Source organism: Nasonia vitripennis, chromosome 5 (genome assembly GCF_009193385.2).
Source record: "Nasonia vitripennis strain AsymCx chromosome 5, Nvit_psr_1.1, whole genome shotgun sequence".
Classification (NCBI taxonomy): Eukaryota; Metazoa; Arthropoda; class Insecta; order Hymenoptera; family Pteromalidae; genus Nasonia; species Nasonia vitripennis.
In genome coordinates, this window is record NC_045761.1 from 6,406,857 (window position 1) to 6,425,817 (window position 18,961).

Consider the following 18,961-nt stretch of genomic DNA (forward strand, 5'->3'; position numbering starts at 1 on the left):
TATCGTTCGATAAATAAAAATCTTACTCGAATGTCAATGATGGAATCGACGACCTGCTTCGGCGTGATGAGTGTTTTCATGTTTCTCTTCCTCGTCTGCATGTGATACTGATTCGTCTCTTTGACCTCGCTCCAGAACTTCTTGTCAGCTTCCTTTTTACCGTACACCGCAGTAAAACCAACTCCGGTATCTTCTTGCTGCTGCTGATCTTCGTTGTTCTTGGCCTCGAGGTTTGGATTGATGATGAGTATTTCATTGATGGTCAGAAGCCTGAGTAGCTCACGGTAGTTCAATCTCGGATACTGGCGTTCGTCCTCGTAGTGAATCTTCTCCATCGCGTGGAACAAGAACATCACCGGGTTCTCGATTATGCGATTCAGTTGCTTCTGCGAGTGCAGCAGGTAGTCTGTGTTGATGTTTGCGAAGAGGTTGCGCTCCTCTAGGAAATAGTCGCACAACTTGCGCTGCTGAATTTTGTAGTGCAACTTCTCCAGCAGGGCCTTCATCAATTTCCCTGTACAAAGAGATTCCATTCGTTTATTTTCAAGTCCAGCATATCGATTGATCACAATGAATGATTTCTTAAGACTCACCCATCTCGTGTTCAGACCAATCAGGCATCTTCTCGATCATCTGGAACACCATGTTCCTGATATGCGACGCGTTAAGTCCAAAGCTCGAACTGAGATTCCTCATGAAGGTCTTGTGCATCATGAGAGCGATGGTGTAAACGGTCATCTGCGGAGGCGACAGACAAGTCTCGAGGTATCTTTCGGCACCAGGGAAGCTCAGGTTCCAGTCGAGCTTCCAGAGACCGGTCTCGGAGTTTGCACCAAGAGGTCGGAAAGACTCTGGTATCAGGTAGCAGGGAAATTTCTCGACTCGGCGAATATCTTCCTGGTTCGGCCAGTCGCCTCGAGTGCGTTCTGACCACTTGCGAGCCCAACGCGGCCATGGACTCGAGAAGCAAGGTATCACTTCGTACTGCTCGATGCTCGTGTATCTGTGTGCCATCGTTATTGTTATTACTTTCTTACGACCTGATTGTCACGTGTATTTTTACAGGTACTCACTTTTTAATCGTGTCGTAAAAGATCTTCTCCAACTTGATGGTGGCATCGCTCTTGGTAGCGCTCTCCACGGTCTTCTTGTCGAAGTCCATCCTGGCCGCCAGATCGTGCCTGAAGAGTCTGTCGAAGTGCTTGGAGAATTCGTCGGCGTTTACGTAGACGATCTTGTAGTTGTGTCGAAGCTTCTCGTTTCTGATCCTTCTCTGCTGGATCGTCAGAGCTTTGGGTTCCCGGGTCGGATTGTAGATGCGACCGTTGTACATGTAGGTCACCCGGCTGAAGCAGTGCGAGGGTATGCTGCTTGGGTCGATGCAGGCAGCTGCGTTACGTCCGAACCTCGACTGCTGGAGGTGGTGCAGCGACTCGCTGCTGTCGCTATCAGCGCCACCGAAGCCGTAACCGCCGTTCGTCAGGTAGCCGGAGCTGCTCGAACTTGTCGAGCTCGGATTCGTTTGATTGGAGAGACGGGGACGAGCGTTTCTATGTGGTCGAGACTGCCTGAAAATAAGTTTTTGTTATTGCATACTATGTTCGTCAAATTTTGTTCTTAGCGGGCATACCTGTGAACCTTTCCGTTGCTTTGTAGTTCGTGCGTCAATCCAGAATTGTTCTGCTCGTCGTAGTAGAGCCCTTCGTCGAGTAGATTTGGCATCGACTTGGTCTTGACTCCCGAAACACCAGCTGCAGCATTCTGCATCTGGCTGTTGGACACCAGTCCGTAAACCGAACCACCTTCGCTGTAGATCTCATCGGTGTTCTCTGCGATCGACGATAAATCTGTGTTGTCCGAATCCGGACCTCGTTTCAGACTCGGTTGACTTATCTGTTCGAGTCGCGCGTAGCCTGTTGAGCATTTATATCATGACCTTGATATAGACAAAAGCATGTGGGTGGCTTATGATCTGAATTTTTACCCGACGACTTATCTAATCGAGCTGTCATAAAAATGACACGTGAAACCGACGGTGTATCGAAAGAAAGTTCAAAATAAGGATTAGAAATACGTTGTACTGTCGTTTCTGCGAAATCGTTATACACCGCGTATAAAATAATTCCTTCCTCATCTCTTAAATTCGATATGTACACATACGCGCTAAATTAGTTACCGAAGCCAGATAAATGTAATGTTCTCGATCCTCCGCACTATTTATCAGATCGCATGAGAGCGAATCAAGTCTTTTTTCGTTTGGCATAATCTCTCCAGATCGAGTGGAAAAGAAATCGTTTATCGCGCGTGGTTTGCTCGGTAAAAATCAGCCAACACAATATAACTCGCTTTTATGACATTTCCGTAGCTTGTGTAACGAAGACGTGTCAAAATAGAGTTAAAAATGAACTCACCCTCGTATTTGGCTTTCTTGAGTAGAAAAGTGTAATTGTAGTTGAGATCGCCAGGGCTGGAGTAGTGTCGAGCCTCGTCGAGTTCCGAGACGACGACGTTCTCGTAGACGAGGTAGACCTTGATAGGCCTCAGAGGCTCGACCGTCTGTTCGTCCTCGTCGGATTTGCAGAAGGACGTGAACCTTAGCCGACCGGCGAAATGCTCGCGCAGAGCGTCTGGCAGTAATGCTCGCTTTTCCGGTAGAAGCTTCTCATTCAGTTCCTCCTCGCGCGTCAGTACCTCCTGGTGAGCTTTTTTCATCTCCCTACGTCAGACATTGGGTTTTTCTTAATTGTTCGTCCATTAGAAGTTATTAATTTCGATACAGATAGGTGATCTAGTGGCGAAGTATCGATAACGCGCTGTACGAAAATGTTCGCGATTAGATGGCCTATCAGTCGCTATTTCTGGCCGTAGTTCGCTGACACGATGTCGATCGGCGTATTACTACATATGGGATGAAAAAAAATCGTCTTCGGATTTGTATAAGAGATTAATTTCTTTGAAACAACGGCTATTTCTGTAAGCTCTTGTTTGGATTTCTCTCAAGTCTGTTTGCTCTTTATCGTTGTAACGATTCTTCAAACACGTATCGCATCGCCGCGATCCTTTGAAATTTTGCGAAGTAGCGGGTAAATCGGCGGATCACGCACGGCAAACAATAGGGGGATCACGTCTTTCTTTTTTCGCGGATCATGAGGCCGTAAAGTATTGATTTCTTCATCCGTACTTTTATCGCACGCGCGAATGTGTACAGGTAATTATTATTTACGAGCGGAGCTGTCTGACAATGAAATGAAATGAAATTTAAAAAAAAAATTGAGATGAGAACATTATTGAATTCCTTCACGCATTACGTCAGAGTCATTATAATGATCGGTATAAATCGATTAGATAGAAGTCTTGTGACGACGTTCCCCGATAAAGCGGAATAAAATTCCAATAACAATCGCGCGCTGTACGAAGGGTCCAACAGCGCCGATAAAAAGAAAACGATGTTATATAGGCCAAAACATGCTAAGCTACTCGGAGAAGATAATGAACTAATTTATCGAGAAGCGACGGCCATCGCCGTTACAAGATATAGCGACACTTCAAACCTGTGCCCAGCTATTCACCATATGTACCCATATATACGAGTCTATAAAATCACACTTCACTTCAGCAGGAAAAAGAAGAAACCGCACGAACAAAAATAAGGCATCGCACTCACTTCTCGTAATTCGAGAACAGCTGAATCGAGAGCAGCAGATTGTTCATGACAAAGACATCGGGCTCGTCCCTGATCATCTTGCTCATCCTCCACAACTGATCTCTCTCGGCGTCGTCCTCGGCTTCGGCGAAGCCGCCTTCCTCGGGCCCATCCTGCGCGATGGATTCCTCGCTTTTGTCGGGATTCTTGTGCCGTTTCCTCCAGGGCACGCTGATCTTCGAGGACCCGCCGAACTTGACCTTCGTGGCGCCGTTGACGTTGCCCATGCTCTGATGATGCTTGCTTTCCGCCACGTTCCCGGGCATAACAACCGCGTCGATGTGCGCGACGTGTAAAAATCGGCAAAACGCGCGGGATTTAGACGGCGAAGCGCATGGCCGAGCCTTGGCTGCTACCTTGGCTGCCGACACTCGCGGATAGATAGACCAGCTCGAGCTGCCCGAGGATCTCTCGACTGATAAGGGGGCAGCTTTATCGACGAGGCAAACGATTGGTCAGTTGACGAGAGCTTTATCGGCTGTATGAGTCGGTGTGAGTGTTGGCAATGGAGAGGCAAGTTTTTGTGGGGGGTCATCTGGCGGGGATGTGCAGGTTTCAGGTAGTTTTGGGGAGGTTTGATTCTTATAATTGAAGATAATAGCTTGGTTTTCCTTGGGATTTTATCATCAATGCTTGCATAATCATAGATTAGGCATTTGGTTTGGTGTAAGAGGGTGAAATTAATTGATCGATCAAGACGAATTATTGAAAGAGAATCTTGGGCTGTAGGCTGATTTGAGTGAAGGGACTGAAATGTCAATAGAACTCTCTGCTAAAAGAAGCAACTCATGCTCATTGGAGTGAAGAGGTTTGGGGGACAAAGTTCGCGCGAACCGAAAATGATTAATTTTATTATAGAAAGTACATAAATGTATAGATAACATTTTAATCGATCGACGATAGAGAACTAAATTTTATGGACCTTGATATTGAGCATTGAACATTAATTGATTTAAAGGTTCTATTGGTCAGTAAAATCTACCTAAGCAATTATATACAGTCAAACATAATAAAGTCAATCCTTTCTTCAACAGCTGATTTCTTCACATACACAATTGCATTATATCTTTCAAAGATTATGTGTATATACGTATATACAGTAATGACACAGCGAACAATGCACAACTCGTTCAAAGTCACCGTAGCTCATTTTTCAATGTAAACATCTCAGCCGTTGCCAGTCAAAGCTACTCAAACATTATACCGACAAAATCGCAGATAATCCTCAAAATTAAACTTAACCCAGGGCTACACGTGCCTCTGAAAAAGCGATCCATCTCCCACACACACGCGTGTACACCTACGCAGATCTATATGTGTATACACTATATACATCTACGTCATTCCGGCAGACAATTAGCAGCACGCTCAGTCGGATAAAAGCATCGATCCGTTCTTTTGCTCGCTATCTAATCGGCCATAGATGCCTCGCTGCGGTGGCGCGCGAAAAAAATCTCGTTAATCCCCCCTAGTCGATTACGAGACGGAAAAGCGGGCGCGCGTTTGATTCTCTATATTATATGTGGCATGTGGTAGGTTTTCTTTCATCGGTTGTTCGCACTGGGAATCCCCCCGTTGACACCTTATTAACTAGATAAGGGGATATATTGTGTGTAATAGCCGTCTCTGTTTGACCAAGCTGTTAGATGCGAAGTTTTACGTTAGACGCGATCGAGTTATCGTTTGAATTTCGCGGTCGTTTTCGATGCGCCAGCGATCTGTTAATTCTACGATTATTTATGATACTATACAATGACACGCCGATTAACAGTCGCACACGCTGTGCTCGAAACAAAAACAAGAACATTTTTTTTATAATCTGACTGAAGATAATAATTATATATGCACATGCAGTATATATTCATACTGTACAGCTACTTCCTTGTGTAGCTACGGTTTTATTGAAAAATGTTTCTATTTTCCTAACACAGTGTATGCTAGTACTCGTGAAAATCCCATGTTGTTCTATTTTTAAAACGATCGTGAATTATACGGCCGAGAGTTCACTGCACCGAGTCTCGGCAAGTACTTTGCGTTTAGATTAGGAAATCTCCACTTAGGCTTTGTTTTAATTAACATTTTTATTGTCCGACTCGCGTGCGCGCAAACAAGAGTTCAAGCGTATGCGCAGAGTACATTATATATATATATATATATATATATATATATATATATATATATATATATATATATACTATGTTGCGCGGATTAAAAAAAAAAATGGAAAGGACTATAATCCTTCCGAATACCTTCATCCATTTTTTTTGCTTACATAAAAATGTGCATCAAAAAATTAAGTTGCCGATCGATAAAGCAGTGTCAAAGTCCATTACACTTATATTAGCTTTGTAAAACAAGATTTTTTTTATTCAAATTTATCATCGTTCAACCCAAAACTGACTCACGCACCCGAAGCGTCATAAAAACAATATTATACAAGCAAAAGATTATACAGAGGATCTCCTCCCTCGATCAATCAGTGCCTCTTATATCACGGCTCCAGATTATATCACTCAGCGCGCAAATACACCCGTCAACGTAAACACTGCACCGGCTCACGCATTGAACAAACGATATTAACAGCGACAACTCTATCTGTCACAACAGGTCGAACCGGTACAATGGACCTTCGAGGACGTGGTGGACAACGAAGATTCGAGCCCCAGCGAACTTCGTCATCTGGCCGACTTCCTCTCGAAGAAGCACTTCGACCTCGTGATTAACCTGCCGATGCACAACGGCGGAGCTCGACGTGTCTCCAACTTCATGACTCATGGATACAGGACCCGGAGACTCGCCGTCGACTACTCGGTGCCGCTCATCACCGATGTCAAGTGCGCTAAACTACTCGTCGACGTATGTTCTTCACTTACACACACATGTGTTCCTCGCGAGGAATTTTCAACGAGTCGATTACCTGATCGATGACTCGCTGTATTATTTTACCGCAAATATGCACTTAGGCCGCCGCGTTATTAATTATGCATCGCGATAAGATAATACGATTGCCGTCGATGCAGGACTATACGGCCGGACGCTTTGATGATGATCTTCGTGAGGTTCCCTTCGTTGAACCAGTGCGTACGCGCGCGAATCGATGGATCATTCATTCAAACGCACAGATCATCGTGTCCTGAAACGCGTAATACACGAATCGAATATTTTCAGGCCATGCTGTTGCTGGATGGCAAAGCTCCGCGCATGAAGACCCACACCGACTGCATGACATCTCGTCGCCTGTTACGTCTGCCTGGTTTTATCGACGTCCACGTGCACGTGCGTGATCCTGGCGCCACTTACAAGGAGGACTTCGCCTCGTGCACCGCCGCAGCTCTCGCCGGTGGTGTCACTACCATCCTGGCAATGCCGAACACCAATCCGGCCATCGTGGACAAAGAAGCCTTTTCCGTCGCCAAGGAGGTGAGATGCCGCGATAATTATAACTCGAGCTTTGCGTAAGATCTGCGATTGAAATCAGAGTGCAGAGTGTCATTTCATTTATATATCTATAATGAATCAGCGACCAGTTTCGTAGATATGACGAGTCAGCAACTCTGTCATATCCTGTAGTACGCAATAAAAAAAAGGCTAAGCTCGTCGCGGAAAATCAATTAAGCGAAATCCCATATGATCCCTTTGAAAGTGGCAATTTTCGCAATCGATGATGCATCGCTTGATCTTTGCAGCGCGCGAAAGCTGGTGCCCGATGCGATTACGCCCTGTACGCGGGCGCCTCTTCTGAGAATTGGTCTTCTATCAAGGAAATCGCTCCTCTCACCGCGGGACTCAAGATGTACCTGAACGAAACCTTCACGACGCTGCGTCTCAACGATCTTGGTGTCTGGACTAAGGTACGTTTTCTCGTGCGAATTAGTCGAATTAGATTTTTCATTTTTTCATCGTTTCATTGAAAATATCGATAACCGATTTTTCCAGCATTTCGAGAACTGGCCGCATAAGTATCCGATTTGCGTGCACGCTGAGGGTCAGACTACTGCGGCTGTGCTGTTGATGGCCAATCTGCACAACAGACCGATTCACGTGTGCCATGTGGCGAGGAAAGAGGAGATTCAGATTATTCGGGCAGCCAAGGAGAAGGTAAAAATTGCTGATACTTGAACTTCATTGACTGCATACACTAGTAAATCGCAATCACTTTGCTCATTTTTCCAAAAGTGTGAGAAATATTATGATGCATCGCTCTTACGATTACAAGCGCTCTTGATTTTATCACCGAACGCAACCTTATTACCAAACATCAAGTTGTCTTTGTTATACAGATTACGTAAATTCTTTGTTGCTTTTTCGAGTTTTTTTTTTAATTCTGTAATTTTAATGTTCTTATATTTATTATTGTCGATAATGACGAAATTACTGCTGTCTGTGTGCGGTGAACGATATAAGTAAATACGACATTATTGCTTATCCTAGAAAAAACAAAGTATGCGATAAATGCAATGTTGTTCAATGGATAAGAGCAGAGCTTTTACTGCAACTATGACAGTGACCATTGTCGTATCCTTTTATTGAAATATAAAAGGTCGATGTCACAACGCAGAATTATGTAAATGATTTATTTTTAACCAATAATTCATTTCAGGGTTTGGCCGTAACGTGCGAAGTTTGTCCGCATCATCTATTCCTATGTCAAGACGACCTTGACAGAATCGGTCATGGCTGGGGCGAAGTTCGACCGGTACTGAGCACCAAGGAGGACGTACAGGCACTTTGGGATAACATGGATATTATCGATGTTTTCGCTACTGATCACGGTAACTTTAATCAATATATAGCATGACGTCTCTAATCAATTCTAATCCCATTTCTTTAGAAATCCGCCTATGACGGTTCAGAAATGTTGGGTGATTTATACACGCACACTTTTTGCTATAACAAAGGAGACGGTGAAAAAAACGCTCTTTTCTAAATCGATAAACGGTGCTTCTTGATAAGATTTTGCGCTTTACTTTTTGATTTAGAATGAAAATATATTTTTCTCAGAAAGAAGATTAAACGAATTATTTAATCTTGATCTTCAACATTTTGTTTCAGCCCCTCACACTGTGGAAGAAAAGTCTCGGGCATCGCCACCACCACCACCAGGTTTCCCGGGTCTGGAAACTGTTCTGCCTCTGCTCTTGAACGCGGTGCACGAAGGCAAACTCGAAATGGAGGTCAGTGTCGCACGCTTTTGTGCGGAATCATACGTAACGCGCTCTCGATAGTGCGCGACTACTAAATGACCGTACGCGTAATCGTGCGATCAAGATAACGATCAAGCGAAGGTCAGGTGCATGAGCGTGATCGTGCTTCGCATACTTTCCTCATAATCTTTTAAAAGGGTCGGATTGAGTAAAAGCACCGCGCGGTTATAGTGTCTCGTTATCTATGACGAACGAAGATTGAAGTTTCCTTTGTTAAGATAGTGTGCTCACTCAAGTGAAGTATTGGCAATTTTTATGTTTGACTTCCTGCTTCTACTGATCTCTTATAGTGAGAAAGGATTACGAATAAATTTTAAAAAACTAAGATAAATTATTCATTTTTAGTAAATAATTCAAGTTTATTTACGAACTTCATTAGTCTTAATTCCAAGAGTTAATCCGGTTATCTAGTTTTTTACGATTTAATTCATCAAATAAAATATTACTGATTGATTGCAGGACATCATCGAGAAATTCTACCGCAATCCGAAAAAGATCTTCAACATTCCGGATCAGCCCAACACTTATGTCGAGGTCGATTTAGATGAAGAATGGATTGTTCCGAAATCGATGAACTTCAGTAAATCCAAGTGGACGCCCTTCGCTGGTATGAAAATTCGCGGCTCGGTTCACCGAGTTGTCCTCCGCGGAGAGGTAGCCTACGTTGAAGGTCAAGTGCTGGTTAATCCCGGTTTCGGCCAGGACTACAGAGAAGCTCAGAGAAATATTAAACTTGCGGTACCCGCTGTACATCCACCTACTGCTGAAATCACCAGTAGACCCAGCTCGGCGCTGGATAATTTGCTTTCGCCCAAGAAGTACTTGTACGATAGGAACATAGATAACGACGATGAGCCCATTGGTGAGTAAGTTCGTATTTGGATAACTTTTTATTGTGAGTTTATTTGATTCATTGGTATCCGCCGTAGATGCTTACGGAAATCTGATCCAGCCTGCGCCCAAGTCAACGGTCCACTTTGCTCCAGACTATATGCCCCAGCAACGAGTTTCATCGCCTTTGCCGTTTAGCAATTCGACTCATTACAAGAGTGACAGCAACCCTAATTTGATTGTCCAACCACACGTACCAACGACACTTCCACCTGTAAGCCATGGGCTTACTGGACACCATGTTCTTTCCGTCGATATGTTCCAGAAGGAACAATTGAAGGAAATCTTCGACATTGCTCATGACATGCGAAAGAGCATACTCGCTGACAGATCATTAGATCATATTCTCAGGGTACATAATTTTTCGTTGATGCTTTTTATCTTTGGTACTGAATGGTTTTCATTCTTTTTTCAATTTTCGTTTTCACAGGGAAAAGTGATGGCTTCGATGTTCTACGAAGTAAGCACGAGGACATCTTGCAGTTTTGACGCTGCGATGCAACGATTGGGTGGTAGAGTCATTCACATGGACGAAAACAAGTCATCGGTTAAGAAAGGAGAAACCCTCGAAGGTAATGGTCTCGCTTTCTCAGAATAATAATATTAAACTTCATAGTTATGACTTATTGTATAATCACAAAATCTATAGATTCCGTCGCAATTATGGCCGGCTACGCTGACGTAGTAGTGCTTAGACATTCAGAGCGCGGCGCAGTCAATGTAAGTCGACATATTTTAAAATGAATCGATCGCAGGGAATGCAGTATGTTAATAGTTTTTAATGTATTTTATTCAATAGAGAGCAGCTGTGCGCTGTCGCAAACCCTTGATCAATGCAGGTGATGGTGTAGGTGAACATCCTACTCAGGCATTACTAGACGTGTTCACCATCCGAGAGGAAATGGGTACCGTGAGAGGTCTCACCGTCACAATGGTCGGTGATTTAAAGCACGGTAGAACCGTTCACTCTCTTGCAAGGTTAGTTTTTCTTTTTTTTTCTGTATAATCGCATATCACTCATTGCACGCTGCTCGATGCAGATTCAAAAGTAGTGATAATCGTGTATTAAAATATTTTACTATTCAAATAATTCAGTACGTACCTAAATAAGCGTCTGCGGTTCCGTTCATTTGCATCAATATTATGTAAATAATAAAATAAGCACACGTCATTCGTCTTTGTGTGTTCAAAAGGTTGTTGGCATTGTATGAAAACGTACAATTGCGCTACGTCAGTCCGCCCAACTTGGGTATGCCGGATGAGATTGTGAAATACGTGGCCAGTAAGGGAATTCCCCAGGAGAAAGTCAGTAGGCTCGAGGATGTTCTTGGAGAGACCGATATCCTCTATATGACCAGAATTCAGCGAGAGCGATTTGCCTCTCAAGAAGAATACGACAAGGTAAGGCAGCTCTACTCAGATTTATAATTTAAATGAGTGAGCCTTTAAACGTATATTTTCTTTTGCTCCAGGCATCGGGACACTTTGTGGTGACGCCGCAGTTGATGTGGCGCGCCAAGAATAAAATGCGCGTTATGCACCCGCTACCGCGCGTCGATGAGATCAGTCCAGAGTTTGACAACGACCCGCGTGCGGCATACTTCCGCCAAGCTGAGAACGGCGTCTACGTACGCATGGCCCTCCTCGCCATGGTTCTGGGCCGTTGCTAATCCTGCTACTTCTTCCTTCTCCGTCCGTCGTACCCTCGGTCGTGCCTCTAGACACGTAAGCAGGCAAAATTTGCGCACGTTCGCGCCTCGATTCCCGCCATTCCACAGGGGCTCACGTGCACGCAGCTTGAAATTCGCCATCGTCGCTGTCCTTGCAACATGTATACCGTCTTCGAGAGAGGACGCGAGGATACGTGATTGTTTTTCGGATGCTTTCGGTATGAGCTTGATGCCTGCTCAAGCTCGTATACGCGATTAAAGGTAATCGCGTATACGCGAACGTGCGATGGTCACGTATATTTTACGTGGAAGTGTGCGATTGTTTGTGGATGGCATTTATTTTGGGCCCGATTTCGTTGAATTGATTTTTATTCTTTTTTAATTGATCGAACAAAAGAGGATGTGACGCTATATAGAATCGTCGAGAATTTTTCATCGCGTATTTTTCAAAGTCAAACTTTTTAAGGAAGTTTTTCGCTGCGTGCACGAAAGCATGACCTTTTTAATATCAAGAATCAATTACTACTATATCTTAAGCATAATAGACGTTTTTACACTCAAAGACTTTATACTGGTTTTTTAAAGATTTACTGATGAACGGAGGCATTTGTTACGTTGACAGCCCTCGGTGTATATTGGGCATTTTCCCAATTATGCGTATTGACATCAGCGATGCTGATTGTAATGAACATATGAAAATAGAAATGACTAGCTACAGCATGATGCTTTAGAGTACTCAGACTATACAATGTTTACGGTTACCTGGATTGGGTCAGTTTTACGCGCTTACTATCTCAATGTTCAAATCAAAATGATTCGACACAAGAGCAAGTATTTAAAAAATGCGTCTTTTTAAATGCATCGCGTATTCAACAATTCGTTATCAATTTTTATTAGATAAACTAGTGAGAATGTCTAACGAAGCTATTCGTAGAATTTTTTTAAGATTTGTTAAAAACCCATGGTAAATGTGATTTTTTTAATTACTTTATATAATAATGATTGAATACTATAAATAAATAGGCAGAATGCATCTGTTTTTATTATTGTTATTATTATCGTTATCATTAGTTTTCAACGTCGAACATATGAGATTCCAGTTATTACAGTGTGCACAACATTAATCATATACATACAGTAAATGAGAATAAAACTAATTTTAACTTTACAGAGAAAGGCACGTAATGTGTAACAAATATCTTCCGGTTCGCGCATACATAATATGCAGATAAAACGGCATATATTTTCTTAAGTAGTTCAGCATTGTGATATGTGTATAAGTTCAGCGCTTCTTTCTGGAATGATAACAAATTTACTCTAACCGCTTACGCGAATAGAAATCATTACTTTATTTACAAAATATGAATAAGTCGCTTTGTAAAAATAATTTTCTCGCGCATTTGACACAACGCTAGCCTAAGCATGATCTTCATTGTAACGAAAATACGAACCAATTTTTCGACGCAAGCTCCCACAAGATACGATTGCGTGACCAAAAAGCATATACCTTCCAATCATAAGCACGTATCTCATCTACATTTGGCACGCGCAATGCATTCAGCATAGCATACATTATCAATCATCCCGTTAACGCACGTTGCGCTTTGTTCTTCAGCGACGCTGCGATGACAACGGTGAATCCTCGCTTAGACTTATAATACTGGACTATAATTCGTTATTAAAGTATAAATGTATAGAGGTAAAAAATAATTTAATGCATAGATATGTGACTTAAAATATCTCCTTAAAAAAAAAACACGCACGCACCAGTCGATCGGCGTAAAAATCATCCAGAGCTTGTATAATAGGCTGCAGTCTCTCTATATGTGTAAAATCTTCTTTCTCTCGTGTAATCCTCGCAATCTCTCCGATTGCACGTTGTAGACGTATACATATATCACGGCGATATTTGCATCATACTGCAAGCATCCGCTTTCATTCATTCGACACTCGCAAAGCAGTGACTGCGCCAACGGGAAATATTTCCAACCGAATAAACACGATTATGCAAAATGTTACAATTTCGTATGTGATTGCAGTGATACGAATTTTCAAGTTAACGGGCGTTACGTAGTACCGATCGGTCTTTGAAGTATCGACAATTCAACACTTCAATGCTCAGGGCTTCGCGAAACGGAGTTGCGTAAAGTCCTCGCAACATCCACACATTGACAAAAAGCGAGCACATCGAGTAACTCTACCTCAATCAGTGCATCAGCTACTAAATACTCTCTCATCGACAAAAATAAAAATCCGCACCCGCACACATGTATCTATCGTCCCACCGATGAATAAAACAGCGCACGTCTCTCGAGAAAAGAAGACTAGCTCCTCCTTTCTCGTGACGTCACGGGGGTGTGTGTTGCGGCGCACGTAGGCCCTTCCGCTTGACGTCACAGTCATCATCATCATCATCATCATCATCAGGTGCAGCGGACGACTACGTGCCTCTGGGCACGTGTGTTTCCCATCAGACTATGGCTTCGGGTTGTTGGCTGGTGGCTGCGTATTCGCTCGCGCCGTTCGGGCACATGTCCGTGGCGAGACACTTGGAGTCCTCGCGACGTTGCTGTTGGTGCTGCTGGAGTCGGGCTCGGCCCAAGGGTGGCATCTTCAGACGGAGACGCTTGCGTTTGCCGGTGCCGTTGATGGTTTTTCTGGAAACAGGAGTTGATGTAACGATTGAGATTTATTTCGGCGACACGAGGAGCTTTGTGCGTGGGTTGTAAAGAGTGGAAATTGATGTTGGTAATAAAAGTGTCCGGTTGGACTGGGTATATAGCGAAAGGTGCGATAAATCAGAGGCAACATTCGATTCTGAGCTATTTTCGTCTAGTTTATCTATTTGCGCGCTGGACTGTTTGAGTAATTCGTGAAACGATTTTTTTACTCAAAAGTATGCAATATAATAAAACGGCAATGCCGATGCGTTCTGGGATATCGTATTTTAATCGTCAATATAAAACAGACGCTTACTGTGTTCTGCAGTCAATGAAGAGGCCCATAGAGAAGAGCAGGATAATCGCAGCCAAAACTCCAACAACTACGACGACTAACGTCACTATCGTGTCCTCCTCCTCCGGCGTCAGAGGCATCTCGGTCGTCGACCACGTTACCTCGTCCGTAACTGAAAAAAGTCAAAAGGCGTTAATTTTTCTCCGTTACACTCTGGTCTAGAAACGCTAATTATTTGTGTTTCTTTCTGTCTATTCTCGGTAAAACGCTGCAGTAAAAATCAGGCCTCTGTACCAGGCCAGCGTAGGCCGTAACGAGGAATTAGAAAGTGCAACGCGGTGCGAGAAAGTCGATCAGAGCCGATCAATGATCGATGTCTTAACGATCATTTTCTCAATTCTCGTTATTGCCGTGCACCGAATTCAAGGCCTTGCGCAAAGCATTGTAATCAAGTTACAAGGCTGATTACCGACTGGAAACGTTTGAAAAATCGACATTATAATCCATACAATTTTTTTCAATTGTGAGCTACACTCACTTCAGAGAAAAAAATCTCTACGCGCGCTTCCTCTTTTCTCCAGCAACCGCAGAGTGTGTTCCATCGTCTGCAGCATAATGCAACATTCAAGCGTACAACACGCGATAGCCGCATCACCGACCAGACCGATAGATATATCTAATTAATTGTTCGTGCGCTCGCTCTGTACAAGATCGACACGGCCGATAATTTGCGGCTCCTGTCGCGTTCTTCCTCTTTTTTTACGTAACTCCTTCGCGCTGGCGTTTAGCTGAGAATTTTTCTTCTTCTCCAGAGTGAACTATAAAACTGATGTTTCGCGTCTATACAAAACCAGGCCGCAACGGTAGGCGGTTATTAAAAAAATTACTCCACATCCTTCCTCCCAAAACGCACAGCACGATTTCCGCGCGACGACCGCACAGAGCGAGGAATCTTGATAATTTCTGCCGCACAATACTCGGCGACGAGAACGATATTATACGCCTTTCACGCAAAAACAAGAAGAAGAAGAAGTAGAGATCGTCGGAACGTCAAACGAGGCGTGTCACGGTAGACGACTGCGTGCATACATAGGTCTGTAGAAAAACACAAGCCTCGGGCTGTCGTAAATTCCGGAAACGAGTAGGGCCTTTGCAGAGAGAGAGAGAGAGAGAGAGAGAGAGAGAGAGAGAGAGAGAGAGAGCGCGGCTCGTGTCAAAGAGAAGGATAAGGAGAGCTGCGCTGATGTGGCCTGGGGTGTTTTCACTTCCTCGCGGGGGAGATTTTCGCTGGATTTATCGCGCCGACGTTTAAGCTTATTATCGTTCTATTACGGAATGTAGGTATAGAGTGTCGGCTGTTTGCTCAAGGTGCGCAAACGTTAATTTTACGAGGTTCTTTTGAAAATGGCTCGTGCAATTATTCCCTCATCCTACAGCGACGAATGTGTGTCAATACCGAAGAACCGATCTGTAGAATTTCAAAAAAATTTTCCGATGCAGATATAGAACCGTGTAGTGTAGATGTGACGAAACGAATTTACTGCAGAGTTAAAAAAAAAATCGTCGCCGCACTGACCCAGATATATAACACGCGTAGCGGCATTTTCGCAGCGACGCGCTTTCAAAATTCACGGCGCAACCTCCGCGCGAAAACGAAACCAGAAGTAGCTTTTTCTAAAAACCATAAAAGTATCAATATATATTCGATATAGATATGCATATAGGTATCTCTTCTCACCGGGAAATCGAATCCCGGAGAAGGCCGCGCGCGAGCGACGTGTCATCCGTGTAGTATCAAAAGTGGGCGAGCACACGTGTCGCGTGTATATCTACGCGTATATAGGTATGTATATCGATCTGTTATGAGACGTGAGGGAATGGCACTGACGGGCGATTATAATTATATATATGGCGCCGGCCGGCGGTTGTTGATCGGATGAAAGCGTAAGAGAGGAATTTTTTGCTCCGCTATTAATCGCACGCGCCTATGCGAAATTTCTGCGTATAGCACTGAAGAAAATGAAACTCGCGTCATTCGAGTTACTCACCGGCGAAGCATCGGATCGCGATAAACGTGAAAGTTTCACTGACTATAACGCTTATACTTTTTCGTAATTTTCCGCGTCTGAAATTTCCTGGATTAGACATTATTCTAGTGCATAATTCGATAAGGATATCACTATTGCACGTATGAAGCAGACGGGGAATTAATTTTCCAATTCGATATAGTATATACTGTGTGTGCTCTCGTGAACCATTGACACTTTTAGTGACGGCAATTGTACGCGCGAGCTCTCGCGCTGGCTTTCCAATGTCAGCGATAATACCACCGCTCGCTTAATTCGTGTCTGCTATATATACGTGTACACCAGTCGCAGCAGTCGCATATCCAACGATAAAAATCGCCGGGAAGGCGTTTCCGGCTCTTGCCCTGTGTGCATGTGTGTTATAATAGCTTCCAGAGATATTTTCGGCTTTTCCAGCAGCTCGTGTATTCCAGAAATTTTTCGCGAATACATTCGCGTGTCATTGACTTCGGTAACTTTCCTATAAATGCGCAACACACTTCACGCTGCGATATTTCTATACAGTCGAGATTTTGCAGAAAATTCGCCGTGTCGATAAGAGACGTTCGGCACAGCTGTCGCGGTCTTTTCGAAAGCTGTGCGCTCTCTCGGTATGAAAGTTATTCGCCCGCGATTAATTAACAAACCCGCGATAAGTCGTCGGCAAACAGAAATCGCGCGCGATAAGAGTATAATAACGCGTGTCACAGCAGGCATACGTGCGTCTGACGTGTGTATGCTACAATAACGTATCGCACACCCTTTTAAAGGGGTGTATCGTCGGGTATATTTTTCCAGGATTCCTCGCTCTGCGGGAATCGCATCAGTCGATTCTTGCTTTTCCATTTGTTTAGAGAGACGGGAAGCAGAGATGCATAGACCGGTTATTCGGGGGAGAGGATGGATTATATAGCTGACCGGTATCGGTGCGGGGAAAACTGTTACACTTTAATTTTACACGCGTACGGAGAACTTGTATAATAGCCGAGATGTATGTAGCCTTGAGGGTCGTGTGCATTGTGTGCTCGCACTCTCGGCTCTGTATATAAAGCGCGCAGGTTGTGTCAATTCAAATGTGCGCGAAGAATTCCATTCACTTTTTTCAATTCAACGGAACTAGGCATCGCGCGCGCTCTGCGTCTATGTGCAATACCGAGAATATGTACCGATCGCTTTCTAAAACCAGAGGCGAAAGCCGTAAAAAGGAGGAAGAAGGAAAAATTAACACTCACTTTTCGTCGACAAATTCTCCATCGCTGAGTATATCTAAGCGATAAATCCTCAATCACAGTCACAAAAACTATTGTAATACGGCTTCGGCCGAAGAAGAAAGAGAATGAAAAGAGCGCACAAGTATCATAGATGTCCGAGACACATCCACGTGAAAGCAACAACTGGTCGGAAGGGAGCAGCTGCGCGGAGTTATATAGCGGGAGGAATCGATGCTGCGCCTTTGAGATGCCGCGGCGAACTGACTTGACTCTCGAGAGAGAGCTGATGCCGACGCGCGCCTGCGTTTGGAGAAAACGTGCGCGTCGAGCGCGTTCTGCTGCTGCTGCTGCTGTGAGAGCTATATATATGTATGTATAGGTGTATAGGATGTAATGACAGGGAGAGAGGAAGCGTGTGCGAGTGTCGGTGCGGGCAGGGATCCCTGCGTTTTGCTGCTGTGTCTTGCTCCGATATGCGACGATGATGACTCGAGGAAGAGTGATTGTTGCTGCGCCGCCGCGTTTTCTGATTGTTATTGATGAGCGTATAAGTGCGCGTGTACCTGAGCTTCGCTTTTTTGATGACGCAATAGGAGAAGAGGATTTTTCATTATTCTCCGCGTGTTAATTGGAGCGAATAAATGCAGTAAACCGATTGTACGAATATTGATAAGTTTTACTTGCAGAATTAGCAGCTGTAACGATATTTCGCTCAAAAATTTCATCGGTACAATGAAACACAATGACTGATGCCGACTTCCAAGGAAAAGAAGCGTACGCTGTACTTATACAGTGCGGCGCATGGAGTCTCTCTGGAGAGCAGGTACTTATATACGATACGGGGAACTCCACGCTTTTCATCAGCTCCTTTTCCGACGCGACGACAGTTTGTTCTTCGGTTTTCGGGAAATTCGCGCGATAACTCATATATCCACTAGCTGCCGTCTGTTCTGCGTTTATGAACGATATTACGTGTATTTTCAGTTATCGCGGGTGTCTGCCGTATAGCAGCGATAATCGCTAGGCGTTAGGGTTTATATTGTCGTTCGGGAAATTATCTATTACAGAGTGACGTATCCACTGCGGCGTATATAGTCTCGGGTTTTACCATATACGGTCTGGTCAGCAGCACATCCGTATAACTTTATAATGCAAAATTTAAACGCGGATTTCGAACAAACAGGTTTGGCATCGAAAACAACTTTATTTTCGCGGGGAAAGGGAGATTGCATTGATACTTTCAACTTGTTTATTTACCCGA

The 18,961-nt window shown here is 43.9% G+C and overlaps 3 protein-coding genes across 4 annotated transcripts in view; 1 reads left to right on the top strand and 2 right to left on the bottom strand.

The window, feature by feature from the left end:
* Nucleotides 1-4,079, bottom strand: part of LOC107982055 — a 4,887-nt gene extending 808 nt beyond the window's left edge. Inside the window, exons 1-6 of the mRNA XM_016989328.2 lie at nt 3,665-4,079; nt 2,412-2,716; nt 1,631-1,913; nt 1,074-1,568; nt 594-1,003; nt 27-514 (exon numbers count right to left, since the gene is read on the bottom strand). Of these exons, the coding sequence (XP_016844817.1) occupies nt 27-514; nt 594-1,003; nt 1,074-1,568; nt 1,631-1,913; nt 2,412-2,716; nt 3,665-3,969 (2,286 nt within the window). The 5' untranslated portion in view covers nt 3,970-4,079. The remainder of the gene's footprint in view (nt 1-26; nt 515-593; nt 1,004-1,073; nt 1,569-1,630; nt 1,914-2,411; nt 2,717-3,664) is intronic.
* The window catches only part of LOC100678143 (CAD protein), a 26,749-nt gene extending 14,242 nt beyond the window's left edge, over nt 1-12,507 (top strand). For both annotated transcript variants that reach the window (XM_032600700.1, XM_031931796.2), the window contains exons 13-25: nt 6,311-6,559; nt 6,872-7,123; nt 7,390-7,554; nt 7,640-7,801; nt 8,304-8,475; nt 8,756-8,877; nt 9,367-9,769; nt 9,837-10,150; nt 10,229-10,370; nt 10,448-10,518; nt 10,598-10,776; nt 10,992-11,199; nt 11,271-12,507. In XM_032600700.1, coding sequence (XP_032456591.1) covers nt 6,311-6,559; nt 6,872-7,123; nt 7,390-7,554; nt 7,640-7,801; nt 8,304-8,475; nt 8,756-8,877; nt 9,367-9,769; nt 9,837-10,150; nt 10,229-10,370; nt 10,448-10,518; nt 10,598-10,776; nt 10,992-11,199; nt 11,271-11,468 — 2,637 coding nt within the window. In that variant the 3' untranslated portion in view covers nt 11,469-12,507. The remainder of the gene's footprint in view (nt 1-6,310; nt 6,560-6,871; nt 7,124-7,389; nt 7,555-7,639; nt 7,802-8,303; nt 8,476-8,755; nt 8,878-9,366; nt 9,770-9,836; nt 10,151-10,228; nt 10,371-10,447; nt 10,519-10,597; nt 10,777-10,991; nt 11,200-11,270) is intronic.
* LOC100678194 lies at nt 12,489-18,028 on the bottom strand. The gene is made up of 3 exons (XM_003424462.5): nt 17,722-18,028; nt 14,445-14,595; nt 12,489-14,125 (listed from the first exon to the last, which is right to left on the bottom strand). The coding sequence occupies exons 1-3, from the start codon at nt 17,741-17,743 to the stop codon at nt 13,939-13,941; spliced, it is 360 nt and encodes a 119-aa protein (XP_003424510.1). The 5' UTR covers nt 17,744-18,028; the 3' UTR covers nt 12,489-13,938.
* Between the last annotated feature and the right edge of the window lie 933 nt (nt 18,029-18,961).

Bases quoted from the DNA above. Each gene is read 5' to 3' on its own strand.
- LOC100678194 (XM_003424462.5), bottom strand. From the start codon at position 17,743: ATGGAGAATTTGTCGACGAAAA. The intron at 14,596-17,721 runs GTGAGTGTTAAT...GACTTTTTTCAG, and splicing joins GGAGAATTTGTCGACGAAAA to TTACGGACGAGGTAACGTGG. The intron at 14,126-14,444 runs GTAAGCGTCTGT...TCCTGTTTCCAG, and splicing joins TTCATTGACTGCAGAACACA to AAAAACCATCAACGGCACCG.